Source organism: Emys orbicularis, chromosome 6 (assembly GCF_028017835.1).
Source record: "Emys orbicularis isolate rEmyOrb1 chromosome 6, rEmyOrb1.hap1, whole genome shotgun sequence".
NCBI lineage: Eukaryota > Metazoa > Chordata > Testudines > Emydidae > Emys > Emys orbicularis.
Genome location: NC_088688.1, coordinates 135,017,295 through 135,038,467, shown reverse-complemented (window position 1 = coordinate 135,038,467; position 21,173 = coordinate 135,017,295). Strand labels below are relative to the sequence as shown.

Genomic DNA, 21,173 nt, shown 5'->3' with positions numbered 1-21,173 from the left:
GGTGCCGAGTCTTCATTTATTCACTTTAATTTTAAGGTTTTGTGTGCTGGTAATACATTTTAACGTTTTTTAGAGGGTCTCTCTCTAGAAGTCTATATTATATAACTAAACTATTGTTGTATGTAAAGTAAACAAGGTTTTCAAAATGTTTAAGAAGCTTCATTTAAAATTAAATTAAAATGCTGATCTTACGCCACCAGCCTGCTCAGCCCGCTTCCAGCCTGAGGTTCTGTTCACCTAGGCTGGCAGTGGGCTGAGCGGGGCCTGTGGCCGGGATGCCGGCTGGCAAGGGGCCGGCAGCCGGGACCCCAGACCTAGGGGTGTGGGGGGGTGTTCAGGGGTCAGGGCAGAGGGCTAGGGGTGTGTGTGGGGGGGTGCAGGGCAGAAGGCTGGGTGTGTGGGGGGTTCAGGGGTGATGGCAGAGGGATGGGGGCTGTGGGGGTGCAGGGCAGAAGACTGGGTGTGTGTGGGGGGTCAGGGCAGAGGGCAGTGGGGCTGGGGGGGTTCAGAGGTCAGGGCTGGGGGTGTGTGGGGGTACAGGGCTGAAGGATGGGTGGTACAGGGCTGAAGGGGCCGGCAGCTGGGACCCCAGACCTAGGGGTGTGGGGGGGTGTTCAGGGGTCAGGGCAGAGGGCTGGGGTGTGTGTGGAGGTGCAGGGCAGAAGGCTGGGTGTGTGGGGGGGGTTCAGGGGTCAGGGCAGAGGGCTGGGGTGCTCGGCTCGTGGGGGTGCTCCCAGCCCCCTGCCCTGAGCGGCTCATGGCAGGGGGCTGGAAGGGATATGCCCTGTTCCACCCCCTTCCCCAAGGTCCCGTCCCTACCTCTTCTCTGCCTCCTCTACGGAGCGCGGCTCTGCTCCGCTCCCCCTCGCAAGGGCCATCAGCTGATCGGCGCAGGGAGGGGGGTAGGAGGAGGGGCAGGAAAGCACCACGCTGGGGGAAGAAGCGGGGGAGGGGGGAAGCTTGGCTGCTGCAGGACCAAGCTTCTGTCTCCTGCCCCTGCAAGGGAGAGCGGTGGGCAGGGGGGCTGAGTGGGGCTGGGGGCCGGGACCGAGGTAGGCAGCAGCGTGCCGTAGGTTGCTTACCCCTGGTCTAGACCCTCTATTCCTCCACTCACAGGCACCAGGGTGGATTTGATTTAAATCACTAGTCAGGAAGACTCGATTTAATCGGGGTTTTCTACATAAAAGTACATTCTTGTTGGTTGTTATAACCTTACATATTCTTCACAACTCAGAGATAGATGTAGGTTTCATTTTTAGAAGGTACACACTATACATTTTTAAACAGTGATTTATTTTTTAAACTTTTCAGATTAGTTTTACAGCTATATCAGGAAATGAATGATTGTTTGGTTATTTCATTTACCAAAGGTAATTGAAGCAGATATTTATGAAGTCATTGGGAAGTGAACTATCTCCAGTTCAACAGGTTAATCATTAATATTTGGAGGATTTTCTTGCCATGCTGTATTAGGAGGAGAACATCTCCAGACAAACATTTAAATTGCTTTATTTAACTAAAACAACAATGTTAAATATTCTGGATTTTTTTCTTCAACAGCAAACATATAATATTTTAACAAAACAAGCATATGTCCTTCGCTTTTCACATTTATCTCCAGACTTCTTCTCCTTGTCCAGATCCATTCCGCCCCCAATTCTATTCACTGAATTTTTTGAAACTTTGCACTTTTAGAGAGAGGTAAGGGATTGACTCTGTGTACACAAATTTGCAGAGGGACAATAGAGTTGAGGTCTGTTATTTCTCACCTCTATATATTATTTATTTGTTTAAAAACATTTTTGCTGTTAACAAGCATGTTACCTTTGGAGACACAAATCCACAGTTTGAGAACTGCAAAACTAAGCATCTCTGATGGTATCTTCTAGACTGAGCACTGAGTCCCATCGGGTAGATAGAAAGATTAACCTAAATAATCTATACAGAAGCCTGTGGAACTCCATAAGATTGGGTCCCTAATCCATCAACTGTTGGAACTCATTTTATAAAACTTTTCTTAAACATTACATGAATATATTGTCTCATACTATAGAATTAGAATTTATAATCCCTATTCCATGATGAGATATCTTTGAGCTATAATGTATCTTGATTTAGATAGGTTTTTATAAAAAAGCAGATTTTTTTTTTTTTTTTAATCACTGATTTTTATCCACCCTGACAGGCACACACCTTACCATACCACAACAACCACCTACTGCAACCGTAGCTCTGCCCCCTTTGCTCTTGTGCACACACCCCTTTACCTGATTAGTTTTAACCCTCCCCAAAACACTAGTACTTGGATGTTTGGTGTAATAGTGTTGGGAGAGGGTAGTTTACTAAAGGGCTGTGTGCAGAAGGATGGTTGAAGGGGGTGCTGGAAGGCTGGCGTTACTAGGAGATAGAGCTACATGCATGGTGTACAGTAGCTGTGGTATGGTAAGGTGTGGGCGTGTGGCAGGAAGAGCAGAGGGTATGTACTGCTAGGTGGCTTAACTTTTCATTGTCTTACTTTTGTAGGTTTGTGTCTGGCATGGGGTTGGTGGGTGTGTATGTAGCAAGCATGGCTGCTACACAGCAAAGTTTTTTTGAATGTTTCCTAGGTTTTTTAAATAGTTAATTAGGGAGGAGGGTTGGACTAGAGGTAGGATCAGCGGGGTGAGGCAAGTGCAACTACAGACAGCCTGTTTATCTGTCATTTCTTGTGTCTCACATGCCAACAGCTGGGCACCAGCCCTGCTGTAGGATCACATCTGACAGAAGTGTAACTCCTAACAGAGAAGGCCTTGTGTGCCCATGCTGGCTGCCTCCAATCGGGCTTGTGTCTGCAGTGCATAAACTTCCAATTAGAACAAGAATAAAAGCTAAACATTTTTATTGGAAAAAACCCCCACCACCCTACTTGTTGCACAAGTTCTAGTCAGAATCCACTGCCTTTGCCAAATATGGAGTAGATGCCGTGTGTAAGAGAGAGTGGTCAGCAGCTAAAAGTAGGACAGGAAAGGAAAACCTTACCCAGAGCCCAAATTTAAAGAAATCCTATGAAGAGAATTTCAGAAATCAGATTAATTCAGTGACACTGCACACTGCCTGGTAATCTGCTTGCAGAAAACAAGGAATTTATGCTCCATTTTTAACCCATCCCTAACTGTGGAGTGCTCTCAGGTAATTCCAGAATTTGTGTATTTTAGGGTATGAAATAATATTGAAAATTTGACAGAATTGGTCAGCCCTGGAATGGGGAGGGAAATGCAGCCTGTTTCATGATAGATCTGTCACAGCAGAGTGCAAGGAGAAAAAGTTCTAATGGCAGCTACTGTGCTGGGACGATTCTGAATCTGAACCTGAAGTTGTAATAGTTATTCACAAATATGAAATTAATCTGAAATTTCAACAGAAACGTCATCTTCCTGACTCAGACTGGTGCAGTGGTGTAATGCCACAGTGACCGGCTCACTATATGGGGTTTGTTCTGGTTTTATATTAACCTTTGGATGTAGCCAAACATGAAGCTGCTTTTTGTGTCCAGTAACAGAGAAGGGAGAAAGCAGGCATACCACACAACATAACTATTCTTGTGTGTAGCATCCATACAGTGGACCCCTCAAATCAAGACCATCCCCTCTCCCACATCAGCTAGAAACTTCAGCACTCCATTTGCCAAAGTCTTGTTTGAATGCAAACTGAGTAGAGTCATGCAGGTGCCTCTTAGATACATGTCCCACAGCGTTAAATATTTCATGGGGGGTAAAAACACCACCTCCAGTGCTATTCTAGCTTAGCTTTTGATCCTGGATACTCTTCAACTTAGTCCTGGCTATCCTGTTAATTTCACTTGATTTAAGGGGAGTACTTTTTCTAACTAGTATTTTGGATGTCCCTCAGGTGTGGAAGATTCAGAGTGGGCAGTGTCTGAGGAGATTTGAACGAGCACACAGTAAAGGTGTCACCTGCCTCAGTTTCTCTAAAGACAGCAGTCAGATTCTTAGTGCTTCTTTTGATCAGACAATCAGGTAAGTTATACATTTGAGGGCTGTAATGTACAAGAAGCTCTAATAGAAGTTCCAAGTATTGTTTCTTCAGTCCACTTGCCTTAAACTCTTGGATGTTTTTAGCTTACATGAAAGCTAGTCCTTAATGTTTTTAACATTAATAAAATTACTTGGCTCTTTCCTCTTGAACAAATAGTTTAAATTTTTGCCCTTTCAATTTTTGTAACTTATTTTTGTGTGACCCTATTTTCATTCCAGTGTTCGCAGCAGGTGCTAGCCACGATGTATTGTTTGATGTTTGTTTAAAAGCATTTCTGTCCTCCGATTCAGCAGCAGCCATTTCAGTACTTTTACACCTGTCCCACATCCCAGCAAGAGAGGCCGGCTGAGCAGCGCTCACTGGCTTACATTCAAACTTTAGAACAACTGTTTCTGAAACTGGCTACAAGGCCAGTACTGCGACCTGATGGTCCCTGCAGATAATGGGATATGGGGCCGTTCTTGAGCACCACTTCTGATTGAACCCAGTCACTACCATTTGACAGCTGCCGGTGGGTTATATGCAACAGTGGTCATCTCAGTTCATTTTCCTTGTGGATAAATGTAAAGTAATGCACATTGGAAAAAATAACCCCAACTATACATACAATATGATGGGGGCTAATTTAGCTACAACGAGTCAGGAAAAAGATCTTGGAGTCATCGTGGATAGTTCTCTAAAGATGTCCACGCAGTGTGCAGAGGCGGTCGAAAAAGCAAACAGGATGTTAGGAATCATTAAAAAGGGGATAGAGAATAAGACTGAGAATATATTATTGCCCTTATATAAATCGATGGTTCGCCCACATCTCGAATACTGTGTACAGATGTGGTCTCCTCACCTCAAAAAAGATATACTGGCACTAAAAAAGGTTCAGAAAAGGGCAACTAAAATGATTAAGGGTTTGGAACGGGTCCCATATGAGGAGAGATTAAAGAGGCTAGGACTCTTCAGTTTGGAAAAGAGGAGACTAAGGGGGGATATGATAGAGGTATATAAAATCATGAGTGATGTGGAGAAAGTGGATAAGGAAAAGTTATTTACTTATTCCCATAATACAAGAACTAGGGGTCATCAAATGAAATTAATAGGCAGCAGGTTTAAAACAAATAAAAGGAAGTTCTTCTTCACGGCAGCGCACGGTCAACTTGTGGAACTCCTTACCTGAGGAGGTTGTGAAGGCTCGGACTATAACAGAGTTTAAAAGAGAACTGGATAAATTCATGGTGGTTAAGTCCATTAATGGCTATTAGCCGGGACGGGTAAGGAATGGTGTCCCTAGCCTCTGTCTGTCAGAGGGTGGAGATGGATGGCAGGAGAGAGATCACTTGATCATTGCCTGTTAGGTTCACTCCCTCTGGGGCACCTGGCATTGGCCACTGTCAGTAGACAGGATACTGGGCTAGATGGACCTTTGGTCTGACCCGGTACGGCCTTTCTTATGTTCCTTCTCCACAAAAGAGGGCTCCAGGTAGCTGCAGCCTGAGGAGAGTTTAAAAGGTTCTGTAGGGTCACTTGTGTCTGTCCTCCCAGGAGCAACTGCACAGAAGAAAGGCTGTGGCCATCGCGAACATGTGACATCACACCTGCCACAACTTTCTATAACCTCCCTCAGTCAGTGAGAAGCACCTTGCCAACAGAGTTCCATCCTCTCTGCTTCCAGCAGGAAGCGTTGTGAGACCCCCCCACAGAGACACACACCTCCAGGAAGCAGCTCAGACTTTAACACCCTGGCCCAAGAAGCAGCTCCTCACTTACACCTTCTAGGAATAAGTGGAGTGGAGACCTTCCCCTACTGCAGGAAGGGCTGCACCTCTCTTACCCAATCCCAGACAGCCCAATGCCCCCATGACTGCTCTTGTTCTTGGAGCAGTGAAACTGTCCTCTTCGGAGAAGGCTTGTGCATGCTGGGCCTACTAGACTATGGGAACTCACCCTCGTAAGGAAGAAGTGACCACAAAACCAACCTTTTTCAAAAGTAAATGGCAAATTCCCTCCTTCAGCTTAGCCTTCTCTCAAAGCATCTACCACATGTGCGTGCTTTCACACCTCATAACTGCTCTATAAATTAGTCAAGCTAGTTTTTCTAGAGCCTGGGAATGAAAAGAGTTTTGATTTTTTAAGTAGTTGTTGGTTGCTTAGATGCTAATGTGACTGGGGCCATGTAAGTACCTAGATTAGGGGCTGGTGTCCATGTTACCAAAAACCTTAAGCATCAGTGGAATTCTCTTGGCAGTGTTAGCTGAGAGGTTAGGCATGAACTGTCCTTTTCATGCTCAGATTACTCCCTTCAGAACAGAGTTCTAGCACATTGTACTGCTTCTGCTGCCTAGGATAAACAAGACTCCAGGGTTCTCAGACTGGTGCTTTTCATGATCGCTAAATTCACCTTAAAACTAAAACAAAAATCTGTATTCCCCTGCCCATTCTTGGGGTTTTGTGTATACCTGAAACTACCTTTAACTAACTTTTTTTTTTAATTGATTAGATTTCAAGTTGCTGATGTCCCTTTACATTTTTCATGGTCAGATATTATATTTGGGGAAAGGGGTTTGTGATGACAAATGTATTATTCTAGATGCAGCCGTGTTAGCCTGTTTTATTACTTGCTCTGTACATCAGACAACAAACTAAATTCTTCCTTTATTTTACATCTCTGAATTGTACCTCTCTAGATTAATTATTGTATTACCATGTTTTTTTTAAATATTGTAACAGGATTCATGGCTTAAAATCGGGAAAAACTCTGAAGGAATTCCGTGGTCATTCTTCATTTGTTAATGAAGCTACTTTTACACAGGATGGTCACTATATTATCAGTGCGTCCTCTGACGGAACAGTGAAGGTAAAATGGCCACTTGCTTCTACGAGCCATGTATGGGATTGTGTTGTTCTGTTCTGTGTGTTGTAGCAAACTGGGGCATTTATTCTTAGAGATAATTTCCCTTAAAGGTACTTTTATCATAGCCAGGGCTCAGGCTTTGTCATTGGGCCCATGATATGTAGATTCCTGGATGCTACAAGGTGGTGTAGGGTCTAATGTATGCATTTCCCCTCGTTCAGAGAGTGATAAACACAATAAGACAAGTCTGGGTGATTTTAATAGCACCAGCATGGCCCAGACAGCAATGGAATCTGGATTTGATTACATGTCACAAGGATTAGTGGAACCTCTACTGCTGAGACTGGACTTGTTGACACAGCAAAGAGGGAAGGTTTGTCACCCGGACCTTAGGTCCTTCTCTGGGCTGCATGACCTTTAGCTTTGGTAGAAGAAAGACTTTTGAAGTACAGAATGTACTGTCGTATTGTAGAAAAGAATTCACATGGATGTGCTATAGTCTTAAATGGAAAAGGTTTTTATTGTGGATTTTCTGGTATAATGTGGATTCTTATATGGCTCCAATTAAATATTAGAGTATTTATTGTATGTTAAGAAGACACCTCTTTCATTATCTTCAGTTAAGTTTCATCTCTCAGCCTTATCAGAATGTCATGTACCTGTAGAGGGGAAAATCCATTTTCCTAATGATATGGTTAAGAAGTTTTTAAAAGACCCTAATAATTTATATCCTCAAGTAAGAACTCCTGTGTCCTCCTGGGATTTGAATGTAGCACTAGCAAAATTAATGAGACCTCCCTTTGACCCTTTGGGGAGCTGTTCTTCATGTCATCTATCTGTAAAAACAGTGTTTTCAATACAGTCACTGCAGTGAAATGCATAAGTGACTTGCATGCATTAATGGCTGATCCACCATTCAGTGTTTCATAAGGATAAAGTTAATCTTCACATTCATCCTAAGTTTTTACCAAAAATAGTCTCTTGATTTTCACATAAATTAATTGTAATTTTACCCGAAACCCTATACTCATAATGGGGAAACTAAATTACATGTTAGATGCGAGGAGAGTGTTATGTTTTTATTTCGACAAGACTAAATAGTTTAGACAGTCTTCAAGGCTGTTTATAACTTATGGACCAAAAAACAAGGGAAAAGCTGTTTCTGAACAGACTCTTTCTAGATGAGTTAGGTATTTATGACATTTAAAAATTGAAAAGATTATCCATTCCTCAAGGCATCAGAACTCTTTCAAATAGATCGAAGGCAGCTTGCATGACTTTATTTGGACGTATTCCTCTGGTAGAAATATGTAGAGCAGCAACCTGGAGTTCTGCCCACAGCTTTACTAAACATTAGACTTTAGATTTGAAATCAAAATCAGATGGAAAGTTTGGTAGGGCAGTCCTGCCCTCCTTATTTGACAAGAACTCCAAGTCCCACCATCCTCGGGCTAGGTCTACACTGCAGCGGGGGTCCGACCTAAGATACGCAACTTCAGCTACGTGAATACCGTAGCTGAAGTTGCGTATTTTAGGTCGGCTTACCTAGCGGTGAGGACGCGGGAAAGTCGACCGCTGCCGCGCTGCCGCCGACTCCGCTGCCGCCTCCTGCCGAGACTTCACTAGACGCGGTAAGTCGATCCCCGAAAAACCGATTGCTACCCGCCGGATCGGCGGGTAGTGAAGACAAAGCCTCGATCAGAGTACTGCTTATTAATCTAGCTCGTGAGCGGGAATATGCAGAGGACGCTTAAAGGAAGAAACGAAGATTGCTTACCTATAATTGATATTCTTCAAGATAGACTCTGCATATTGACACTCCCCCCCCCCCCCCCCCCCGGCCCCCTTTCCCCACTACCTTGGAGTTAGTCCTGCTTACCGAAGGGCTTGGGGTTGGAACTGAGGCAATAGAGTGCCAGTCTCCTTTTAAACCCTGGCCCTAGAATGTCTGGAGTTCAGTGAAGGGAGGCAAGGGAGGTATGTGGATGTGCCAACTGCTACCATGAGTAGAATTTTACCATTCAGGCTGCACTGGTCAAAGCACCCCCTGAGTGGGACTGTTCAGAGTCCATCTCAAAGAACCTCAGCTACAGGTAAGTAACCTTCATATTTGGATATCTTTCTAAATAAACCTGTTCTTGTTCACCCCGTAGTTATTAGGCTTGATTCAGGAATTGCTGGGTAAAATTTTCAGGCCAGCGCTATACAAGCAATTGGCCTAGATGATCATAATGGTCTTTTCTGGCCTAAAAATCTTTGAACCTATTGAATTACTGTTTTTAGGGTTCATTACTCTTTTCCCTCTAGTTTCAATAGACATTTTTTAAATGCTGAAAGCTACGTCCATAGTATCTCCTCCAAAAGCGTGGTGTCTTTTTAATTAAAATGCAGAAATGTGCCTGATCATAAAGTGCTTTCATTTTGTATTCTGCTCAATAGATTTGGAATATGAAGACAACCGAGTGCTCCAACACCTTCAAATCTCTTGGCAGCACTGCAGGAACAGACATCACCGTGAATAGCGTGGTTCTGCTGCCTAAAAATCCAGAACACTTCGTCGTTTGCAACAGATCAAACACAGTGGTCATCATGAACATGCAAGGACAAGTATGTGATCCCAGGCATGTCCCTTTGAAGCAGCTAGGAAAGAGCTTAACAAGTATTAGAATCAGGAAAAGATTTGTGACCCTTCCAAGCAGTGTAGTGGGTGAAATCCTGATCTCTCCTTTCAGTGGTAACTGCTGGGTACTCACTCTGCCCTTCTGAAAATCAGGCTGATTATTTAGGCAACTAAATTCATGACCCCAGTATCTAATCGAAGCTAACTTTGTTAGAGTAGCGCTGTTGCTGTCACATGTGAATCCAGTTAACCTTTCTTTGGGTTTTATAGATTGTAAGAAGCTTCAGCTCTGGTAAGAGAGAAGGAGGTGACTTTGTTTGCTGTGCTCTTTCACCACGTGGTGAATGGATCTACTGTGTGGGTGAAGACTTTGTGCTGTACTGTTTCAGCACAGTGACTGGCAAGCTGGAGAGAACTCTGACAGTGAGTACTTAGCACAAGCTATTTGAAAGTAAACATGAAGTAGAATCTGTGTTCTGATCAGTTCTAGAATATTCATGCAAACATAAATTCCATAGTGACCACTTAAAGTAACTCCTCACTTAACGTCGTCCCAGTTAACTTTGTTTCGTTATGTTGCTGATCAATTAGGGAACATGCTTGTTTAAAGTTGTGCCAATGCTCCCTTATAACGTCGTTTGGCAGCCGCCTGCTTTGTCCACAGCTTGCAGAAAGAGCAGCCTGTTGGAGCTAGCTGGTGGGGGCTTGGAACCAGGGTGGACTGGCAGCCCCCCTATCAGCTCCCCTAAGTTCCCTGTGTGGCAGACGCCCAGCAGGCTATCAATTGCTGGGCAGTTCAGCTGTCCCTCCCCGCACTGCCCTGTGCTGCTCCTGCCCTCTGCCTTGGAGGTGCTCCCGGGAGCCTCCTGCTTGCTGTGCAGAGGGCGGGGAAGAGGGGTGCTAATGTCAGGGTGTCTCCCTGCTCCTGCACCCCATCTCCATAGCGTGGGGGGAACATGACAGGGCTCAGGACGGAGGGAGCTTGCTGGCAGCAGCTGCTGTCTCAACTTGCTGATCTACTTAAAAAGGCAGTGTACTTAGAGTGGAGTCAGCATACTTAAAGGGGCAATGTGCGTCCCTCTCACACACGGTGTGCGTCTGTCTCTCTTACACACACACACACACACACACACATATATATATATATGTGTATATATATATATATATATACACACACACACACCTCTCTCTCTCTCTCTCTCTCTGCCATGCTGTGTCTCCTCCCTCCATTCCTGCTGCCTTGTAGAGTGTGAGGCTGTCTTAACAACATGTTAACCCTTGAGGGCTCAGCCGAGTGCTAGTTCATCATTTAGCAGTGAGGCATTCCCTGGGTAATATCCCACCTCTGACTCCACCACCTCAATCAAGCTTCAAAAAAATGTCACTGGAACCTTAACACTCCCCCCCCCCCTTCCCCATTTACATCAATTTTTATGGGGGAATTGGATTCGCTCAACATCGTTTTGCTTAAAGTAGCATTTTTCAGGAACATAAGTACAATGTTAAATGAGGAGTTACTGTACTCCCATGACAAGCGCCCTCAGGTGGTGGTTGTAAGGTTAGTCCTGAGTGCTTAGCTAAAGGTCTGGGTTATTTTGAGAAAAATGCATTTAAAAATAAAAATAGATAGGTTTAGCTAGAATGTAGCCACAAACTCCTTAAAAGATTTTTGAAGTAGTTGTGATTATATACTGTGATTTAACCCTGCACTTTCCACAAGTTAGTGGGAGTGAAAGTGCACACACTTCTATTACAGTTTGTGTTTGCACCCACATTAGGGGTGTGACTCTTCCACTTTGCATTCTGAGTGGCTGGGTTCCATAGACTGGCTCTTGTTGTGGGTGGGCGCTCAGATGTAACCCGGAGAGCGCTAGCTGCTCTAGAGCCACACCTGGAGTGGAGAGGGGAATCGGGCCAAACAAGGTCCTTGACTGGGCTGGAGACTAGGCACAGAGCACAAGCTGTGGCAGAACAGAGCAGGACCGTTCCCCACCATACCCTAAGAGTAGTTTGGGATAGCTCTGGAAAAACAATCAGTTAGAGTCTAAAGTCAGAAGGGACCATTAAGATCCGCCAGTTTGCTCACCTGCATAACATAGGCCAGAGAATTGTACCAAGTGATTCCTGCACCAAGCCTTTCATTGCTGGTTGATCTAGAGTAGCTCTCTTAAAAAGATCCAGTCTTGATTTGGAGAGTCCCTCACACCCAGCTAAACTGCTCCACTGGTTAGTTACCCTCCAAAACAAATTGTGCTTCACTTCCTGTTTGAATGTGTCCTGCTTCAGCTTCCCGTCTGCAGTGTTACTCCTCTACTGTCAGAAAGTTTACCCACCCTGTTCTAAACCATGATCAAGTTATCTCATAACCTTCTCTTGGGCCTGGTCTACACTAACCCCCAAATTCGAACTAAGGTACGCAACTTCAGCTACGTGAATAACGTAGCTGAAGTCGACATACCTTAGTTCGAACTTACCGCGGTTCAGACGCGGTCCACACGCGGCAGGCAGGCTCCCCGTCGACTCCGCGGTACTCCTCTCGCCGAGCTGGAGTACCGCAGTCGACGGCGAGCGCTTCCGGGATCGATATATCGCGTCCAGACCAGACGCGATAAATCGAACCCGGAACTTCGATTCCCAGTCGCCGAACTAGCGGCTGGGTGTAGACATACCTTTGGATGAGCGAAAGAAATTGAGCTACTTAAATGTCAGACCATTTTTGCCCAGAATAATCTTGATCTTAATAATGGAATGATTTGGACTCCTCAGACTTTCCAGAGACACTGAAATATTGTGCATTTTAAGAAACTATTTTTGGATGAATAGTAACTTTTTTTTTTTAATTTCCAGACAAATACAGTAAAATGGATTTAAGGTTGAGAGTACATGTAATGTAGTGTAAAATACATTATACGAATGGTGTAATGGTCCCCAGACAAGCCTTATAAACCCAGAGGTTACAATTTGTATTAAGGTTCAATTTATAAATAGTTTATAAAGGATTAATAAATGATAGTTGCTATAAGCACATTACAGCTATGAATAGTTATAAGCACACCATCAGAAGAACAGATTTAAAGATTATTATTAAAGCTAACAGTTAAATCATATAATACACAGGTTAAGGAAAGAGTGTCTGTACATCTGGGTATAGTGCATAAATTATCCAAAAGTACAAAGTTTGGTTTAAAACTCATAAAATACATGTTGTACATAATCTGCAATAACCCAAATTTAGGCTAATAAATTTAATGATACAGTTTAGATATTAATATCCAAATGTTTAGGTACATCACTCATAAATGTTTATACTAAGAGTTGGTTGTGGAAAGCAAATATAGTAGATTGTCCCTCAGTAATCGAGCATTTAGAGAAGTATTCCAGTTACTTTCCTGACTTTGCTTCTCCACGGCATTCCAGCTCCTCTCTCCTGGTATTGCCAATGTCCAGTGATGTATTCTAAATACATGTCCCTCGACTACCTGATGGCATCCAATACCATGAGTTGCCACATCAGCCAAGCGTAGCGCTGACAGATTCCGCATTTCCGCAACACTCGCTCATTACTGGGGTCCCATGTGCCCAGGGCTCCGACAGTCAGTGTGTGTGTTTGAACCTCGTAACCCCTAGCTCTAAAGGCGTTGGCGAGAGTGGCGTATTTCTCCACCTTTCGAGCTCGGGCGTTGCAGAAGGCCAGGGTCCTGTTCTCAATGGCCACGGTGATGTCCACACCATGACTATCTGGTCGCAGTTGGCTGTCCATTCCAGGGATGGCTGAGTTCACGGCCACCTTCCCCAGAGGTGGTGGGATGGCTCTGACTAGGCAGTCTTGGATGGCGTTGTGTCACAGCTGCCTGTCATTGGTCTGGAATGGGGCTTGCAGCTACACAAGATGTGGGGTGGGGTCTCGTTGGCATAGCCACACTTCCTGCGTCGCTTGGCCCTAAATTACTGACATGCACTCTGAACCTTTACTCAACTTACTGTTGCTTTTGCCTGAGAATATTATTTGGTTTGAGGCGATGTGTAGAGAAGACTTGCATCAATTTTTTTTCTGTTCATCCTGTAGGTTCATGAAAAGGATGTAATTGGCATCGCTCACCATCCCCATCAGAACTTGATCGCTACCTACAGTGAAGACGGCCTCTTGAAACTTTGGAAACCATAACTGTTTTTAACTAGCTTTGGAGCATGCTTCTTAAATGAAGGGCTGAATGTGTTTGTTCATGCTTTTATGAGTCCAAATATGCTGAGTATAATTTTCAGTTCAGGAGCCCAGAACTGTTTTTCAGTACTTGGTCTAAATTAGCAGTACAATGTCAGTGGATAGAACACTTTCATTAACCCTGTATCTGGGTAGTTAAAGCAGTTTAATTGCTGTAGAAGTGATTATTCTGTCTTGTGAAGTCTGTACCTTTCCTTTGTGCTGTTTATAGATGGAAAAACAACCATCAATTTATAAATGATTGACTTTCTAAAATGTGTAGCAGATGGCTCATTTCTTTCTTTCAGGGAATGAGAATGGAATAAAGAGGAGGAGAGAGTCTCCACCTTAGCAAAGATGGATTCTATTGATCCTAAGCTACCTTGCTTTTTCAGGACAAAAGTCTTCTAATACAGTGGGGTTTTCTGCTGCATTTATATTATACCAACTATCTAACTTTGATCCTCATTTAACAAAGTATCCTTCTGGCTTCTATGCAGCAGAACCACCCACTTTGGAAACCATAACTTACATGACAGCTTACATGACAAGAAGCTGCACACGTGGGCTTTGCTCCCAGCAGAGAGGTGCATAACTGCATTCTGACTACCTTAGAAAACAGGTTGAAGCCACCCTGAAGAAAGGATCAATACAGGCTTCTGTGTGCATCTTTAATAAATTACTTCCAGCTGTCCCATCACTGTATTACTAGGTCTAGCAGCAGCAGCACTCCAGCTTCACACCCCCCGCCCTCCTCCTTTTCTCTTCTCTCCCCCCCCACCCTCCCAAGCTAGCTAGTTTGAGCTTAAAGCACCACTTAATTCAAGCTAGATATTTGTGTATGGGATAGGATTCAGGTTGGGGCAACATTCAAGATCTACTTCAAGCTAACACTGCAGTGAAAACAAGCCTTTAGACCTGTCAATGGGTACGTCCAGACTACCTGCCGGATTGGCGGGTAGCAATCGATTTATCGGGGATCGATATATCGCATCTCATCGATGTGATATATCGATCCCCGAATGTGCTCCCATCGACTCCGGAACTCCACCAGGGCGAGCGGCGGTAGCGGAGTCGACGGGGGAGCCGCAGCCGTCGATCCCGTGCCGTGAGGACGGGAGGGAAGTCAAAATAAGATAAGTTGACTTCAGCTACGTTATTCCCATAGCTGAATTTGTGTATCTTACATCGACGCCCCCCCCAGTGTAGACCAGGCCAATGTAACAAACTGTGCGCTGTTTTCATTTGAGATAACGCAGTTTCCTGCAAACAATCACCAATGTCTTTAAAAGCGGTCTACAGTTCTTTGTTTTCATGGCAGTCTTTTCTATGCACTTGTTCCAAAATATAGATTTAATTTTGTTTTCACACACAAACATTTGCTTGGATCTCTAGTACACTATTTCCTGTCTTCATCTTTGTATTGAATGCTTTATTCCTAAAGGAGTCTTTGGAACCACAATAACTTCCCTATAACTAATAGACAGTAGGTCCAGTTCAGACTGTCATCTGCTGGGTGGTATTATTAAGAAGGCAACTGAATTATCAACTTCTGATGGACCCCTTTGAGTTGTTACATCCCCAGCGGCTTTGTCTTTTGGTTCATACTGAGCTACAAGAAGATGCACCAGAAGTACTTCATCATAAAGAAACTATCCCCGTTGGAATAGGCCCTGTTCATTAAAACTGTAGTGTTCAGTTCCTGTTCGTTTGTATGGTTCTGGTTTAAAAGGAGTTTTTACTTCATCAGACATAGCAATATTTTAGAGAGCAGAGTGGTTACTTTCCTACCTCTATAATTGGTAATTTAGACGTTTCTGGGGATATTTATGCTCTTTTACATCAGCCAGTCATGGAGCTGAAAATGAAAATATTTAAGGATCATCTGTACCTCATGTGTCCTTACTATGCTTTAACACAGGGACCTGCAAGCCCTTAGCCTTCTTTTTGGAGAAAGCCCCCTAACACACTGTAAAGTGCCCTTTCTCTTCACCCCTCCCCTGGTTCTTGTCACGCAGACAGCAGAAGTCCAAAGTGCATCTGGTCACCACCTGTCAAAAAGGGTAGTGCAGAATTAGAGGAGTGATGAGAGAGGAGGCAAGAATGATCAGGACAGTGGTTCTCCCCAGAGCTTGTCTTGATGGCCATGTAATAAAAAAAATCTCCTGGGTTTGTGAAACCATCAACTTGAAGAATTCATTGAGTTCTTTGGTACAGACGGATGCTTGATCTCCAAGTAGCTCAGTGGTCCTTCCTTTACTGGCTGTGCCTGTAGCTGAATCGTGCCAGCTACTGCCACAGCCCCTTTGGATTACTGCAGTAGCTGACAAGCAGTTGGAGGGGGTGCTTTGCAATGAGTGCTGGAAAGGAAATTCAGGCTGCAGGTGAAAGATACATAGAAGGGTGACGTTCCCCTCTGATGTTATCCGGTGATCTGCTAGGTCACTCCAATCCTTGACTCTGGGAGCCAGCCTTACCCTGCTCTGCTGTGAGAACCCCACTCCTGGGCTGGTCACGCACAGCCTCTGGCATGTAACTGCTCCTTGGATTGTGCAACCGAATGACATCAGCCAATATCTCCAGTCCCAGACACAACCCTAGGAAACTCTGTCTTGCAGTGTCCAGTTATCCCTGCTGGACACTGCAAGCTTATATGAGTTCATCAATTTACCAAAGAAATGTATATGTACCAGGCTTGTTATCCCAAGGGGAGTCTCTGACACGCTTTAAACCAAACGCACTGCTTCAGGTAGAACAAACAAACAGATTTATTAGCTATAAAGAGATTTTAAGTGATTATAAGTCAAAGCACAAGAAGTTGGATGTGGTCAAATGAAATAAAAGCAAAACACATTCTAAGCTGCTCTTAATACTTTCAATGCCCTTACAAACTTAGATGCTTCTCACCACAGGCTGGCTGGTTGCTCTTCAGCCAGGAGATCCCCTTTGATCAGCTCTTGGTGGGGGTGTCTGTAGATGTAGGTGGGAGAGAGCATGGCAAACGTCTCTCCCTTTTACCATGTCCTTTCTTCCCTCTTGGCTTTGCGCCCTCCCTCCCCCCTTCAGGGTCAGGTGAGCATTACCTCATCGCAGTCCCTGACTGACCAAAAGAAGGGGGGTGACTCACTTGAGAGTCCAACAGATCCTTTTGTTGCTGCCTAGGCCAGCGTCCTTTGTTCCCCTGAGGCTGGGCTGGCTTTGTCCCATACATGCCCTGATGAGGTGTGAACTGCCTCTCTGCTATATACATGAAATTACAACCTGTAACATCACTGTAACAACAATGCTCAGTGCGTCATGAGTCTTCCAAAGACACCTGACATGACAAACTTTGCATTGGATACCACACAATCATTTTACAAGGATGAACATGGGGGTGTAGGGTGTTCCCCTGAGGTACAGAGCGTCACACCTCCCCCCTTTGTTTACTGCAAGAGGGTTAGTCACTGACTAGCTTGAAAGCAGTTTATGTTACAGTTCTCTTGGCACCCAGCCATCAAGGCCATGAGACAGCATGCCTCAGTTTCCCCATTCACACACAGCAAGCCAGGTTTTTAATGGTTTCTCTGTTGTGATAAGCTTTAAGCCTGTTTACAGATATTAATTGAAAAGTAGCATTAGCATAAGGTTTAACATCCATGTCAAAATTCTTATCCCCAGAACTTAACATTAATACCAAAATTTTTATCACAGATGGGTATTTACAAGCATCTTTATGATGCCACGCCCTCTGTTCAGATACTGTAGTTTGAGGCTATTTTGTTCATTACCCAGGGTGTCCTTCGATGCTTTCCCATGTAATCAGTCACTGGCTTTTCTTTCCCTCCAGTGTTCCCTTCTGTGTGGGCTCGTCATTTAATCATATTTCTGGCAGTTTGATATCGCAGGGTCTGGCAAGGTAAGGGTCCAGGGGGAGCCTGCACATTGACTGGCCCTTTGGGGAGCAGTCTCCCAACCCCAGGACCGTATATATACAGAAAATCCAGCTCCCTTTTGGGGGTTCCCTGCCCCCTAGAGGGCTGTGATCTGTGCTCTCTGGGCTAGGTGTGTTTACCCTTCAATCAGATGCACCTTTTCCCAGCAGCTTTCCCATAACTGCTCTCTGTGTCTCATCAGCCTGGGGGAAAACACCCCCCTCTCTGTCAGTTGGGTCATTTGTATTCTGGCAAACTACCACCTGGCAATTTCCTGGTCCCAACTCCTCTGTTATCACAGGCATTGGAGCTGCATCTTGATTTAAAGAAACACTTTCCAAAAACTTTTCAGAAATAGCATCCTGAAAAATGAGGACCTGGATTGGGGTACCCTCTGCCACCCACTTCTCTGTCCCTGAGAAGTGTGACTGCTCCCCTCCAGGAGGTCAGGTACACGGTTCCTTCTCAAAACCTGGGTCACAGGCTGAGTGCCTGGATGCACAGATCCTGACCCAGCCATACTCCTAGTGTCCTGGGCACCCTGCCCCAAGTGACTAGTGAGGAGACATTCTTGTACCCCCACTATTCCTTCCCCAGTTTCCTCCTCTGGGGCCCCTCCTAAGGAACTTTCTCTGTGCTCCCTAGGAAGGGTTCTGTCTCTTGTTCAGCAGCCAAACTGCCAGCTAACAACTGGGACAGTTTCCTTAATCACTGACAGCACCTCTCCTGCCCCTGTGCCTGAGGAGATGTTGTCTTCTGCGGGAAAGGAGCTAGTCTCAGCCTCTCCCATACTTGGAAGAGCCCTGCTTCCCTGTGTTAGAGTCACAGGCCTTGGCTACACTTGCAAGTTACAGCGCTGTAAAGCCACCCCCAGCGCTGTAACTCACTCCCCGTCCACACTGGCAAGGCATTTGCAGCGCTGTATCTCCGTGGTTGCAGCGCTGCATGTACTCCACCTCCCCGAGAGGAATAGCGAGTATTGCGCTGCCACTGCAGCGCTGCGGCGCCAGTGTGAACGCCCAATGCGCTGTGAATGGCCTCCAGAATTATTCGGCAGTATCCCACAATGCCTGTTCTAGCCACTCTGGTCATCAGTTCAAACTCTACTGCCCTGGCCTCAGGTAACCAACCATGTGACCCGCCCTTTACATTCCCCGTGAATTTTAAAAATCCCCTTCCTGTTTGCTCAGCCCAGCATGGTGTGGAGTGCTATCAGCGAATCTTTCCAGGTGACCATGCCTCCATGCGCCAAGTGAGCCCCAGCATGGAGCAGTGGCAAGTTGCTGGACCTCATCGGTGTTTGGAGGGAGGAAGCTGTACAGTCCCAGCTGCGCTCCAGCCGTAGGAATTACAATACCTTCGGGAAGGTATCAAAGGACACGAGGGAAAGGGGCCATGACCGGGACACCCTGCAGTGCAGGATTAAAGTGAAGGCGCTGCGGAGTGCCTACCGCAAAGCCCACGATGCAAACGGCCGCTCGGGTGCTCCCCCCAGGACCTGCTGATTCTACAAAGAGCTGGATGCGATACTTGGGGTTAACCCCACCTCCACTCCGTGCACCACCATGGACACTTCAGAGCCGGGGGGGAGGAAGAGGAGGAAAACAGAAGTGATGGTGGTGGGCCGGATGGAGCCATGCAGCCAGGAGCTCTTCTCGAGCCAGGAGGAAGGTAGCCAGTCGCAGCAGCCAGTACTTGGTGGAGGACAAACAGAAGAGCAGGTTCCCGGTAAGTGGTTTTTTTTTTCCAGGAAGGAATTTTTTCAGTGCAGGCTCTTTGGGAGAGGAGGGTTAGGCATGCATGCCTAGATGCGGAATAGTGCATTGATGTGGTTTATCACATCGCGGTAATCGGCCTTGGTAATCTCCTCGAATGTCTCATCCAGAACGTGTGCAATGCGCTTGCGCAGGTTTATCGGGAGAGCCACCGTGGTCCTTGTCCCAGCCAGGCTAAGGTGTCCGCGCCACTGTGCCGCGGGGGTACCATTGCTGCACACAGGCAAGCTGCATATGGGACACGGCGGAAGCCGCATTGCAGTAGAAAACCCTCCCTTGCTTCCCAGGTCACCCTCAGCAGCGAGATATCATCCAGGACGAACTCCTGTGGAAAATGTTGGGACAGTGTTCAGTGTAGGTGCCCCCTGAAGCTGTTGGCTCTCCCCAAGGCACAGAAACCCAGAGGACAGTGCAGCCCTGAAACAATCAGTCCCCCTTACTCACCATTTTGAGGCTCCCGTGGGATATGTGTGCTCTGTTTCGGACGGGAAAATTATGCTATTGTGTAGACCCTGTGTGTTTTCTACTCCTTAAGTGCGGAGGGAATCATTACTTTGTCTGGTATAAATTAGGCTGCCTCTGTTAAATGTTGCATTTTGCCTATACAGCAGCATCAACCTTGAGACCTCAGCCATCCCTCTTATCGCCTGCTCAGAGACTGCAAAGACTCAGGAAGAGACCGCGAAAAAGCAAAGAAGACATGCTGCAAGAAGTGATGCGGCAATCTATTAAAGAGAATGAGAAAGCACAGAACTGGAGGGAGAGAGAAAGCAGGATCCGCCAGGAAAACGCAGCACACCGGCGGCAAAGCACGGAGCACCGGCAGCAAAGCACGGATCGGCTCAAACATCCTGGAGTGCGAAGCAGATGCTATCCAGGAGCTCGTAGCCATGCAGAAAGAGGAGCAGTAACGCAAACGCCACCCCCTCCCTACAGCCCTTGTCCCAAAACTCTTTCCGTTGTGCCCCACTGTCACCTCCAACCCACTTTCCCCAACTTCCGTGTTCTTCACACCACCCGCTGCCTCCAACACCAGTATCTTCACCACCCAGCCCTGAAAACCACGACCCTTACCCTCTGCACTCAACCCCCATCACCATGCAGTATAGCTGTGCAGTGAGTGCTGTGCAGCACTCACTGCACAGCACACCAAACAGGACATACGCGAATCTGTGATTGTACCGTTCCCCACTCCACCCCCTTGTTTCTTTTCAATAAATGGATTCTTTGGCTTTGAAAACATTCTTTATTATTGCATAAAGTAAAAGACTCCTTAGCCCAGGAAATAAACAGGCACTGGGCAAGTCTGCTTAGCAGACACTGATTCCTAAAGATTGGAACTACTGCACTTCACTCCCGTGCAGGGCACCAGATATCACTGCTGGTTTTCAGCCTCAAATTGCTCCCTCAAGGCATCCCTAATCCTTGCAGCCCCGGGCTGGGCCCCTGTAATAGCCCTGCTCTCTGGCTGTGCAAATTCAGCCTCCAGGTGTTGAACCTCGGAGGTCCATGCCTGAGTGAAGCTTTCACCCTTCCCTTCACAAATATTATGGAGGGCACAGCACGCGGATATAACCGCGGGGATGCTGTTTTCGGCCAAGTCCAGCTTCCCATACAGAGATCGCCAGCGGCCCTTTAAACAGCCAAAGGCACTCTCCACAGTCATTCGGCACCGGCTCAGCCTGTAGTTGAACCGTTCCTTGCTGCTGTCAAGGCTCCCTGTGTAGGGTTTCATGAGCCACGGCATTAACGGGTAAGCGGGATCTCCAAGGATCACAATGGGCAT

General features: G+C 45.9%; 1 protein-coding gene across 2 annotated transcripts in view; it reads left to right on the top strand.

The window, feature by feature from the left end:
- Positions 1–13,968, top strand: part of SMU1 (SMU1 DNA replication regulator and spliceosomal factor) — a 28,468-nt gene extending 14,500 nt beyond the window's left edge. For both annotated transcript variants that reach the window (XM_065406094.1, XM_065406092.1), the window contains 5 exons: positions 3,889–4,016; positions 6,754–6,880; positions 9,317–9,484; positions 9,768–9,920; positions 13,564–13,968. In XM_065406094.1, coding sequence (XP_065262166.1) covers positions 3,889–4,016; positions 6,754–6,880; positions 9,317–9,484; positions 9,768–9,920; positions 13,564–13,662 — 675 coding nt within the window. In that variant the 3' untranslated portion in view covers positions 13,663–13,968. The remainder of the gene's footprint in view (positions 1–3,888; positions 4,017–6,753; positions 6,881–9,316; positions 9,485–9,767; positions 9,921–13,563) is intronic.
- The last annotated feature ends 7,205 nt before the right edge of the window (positions 13,969–21,173 follow it).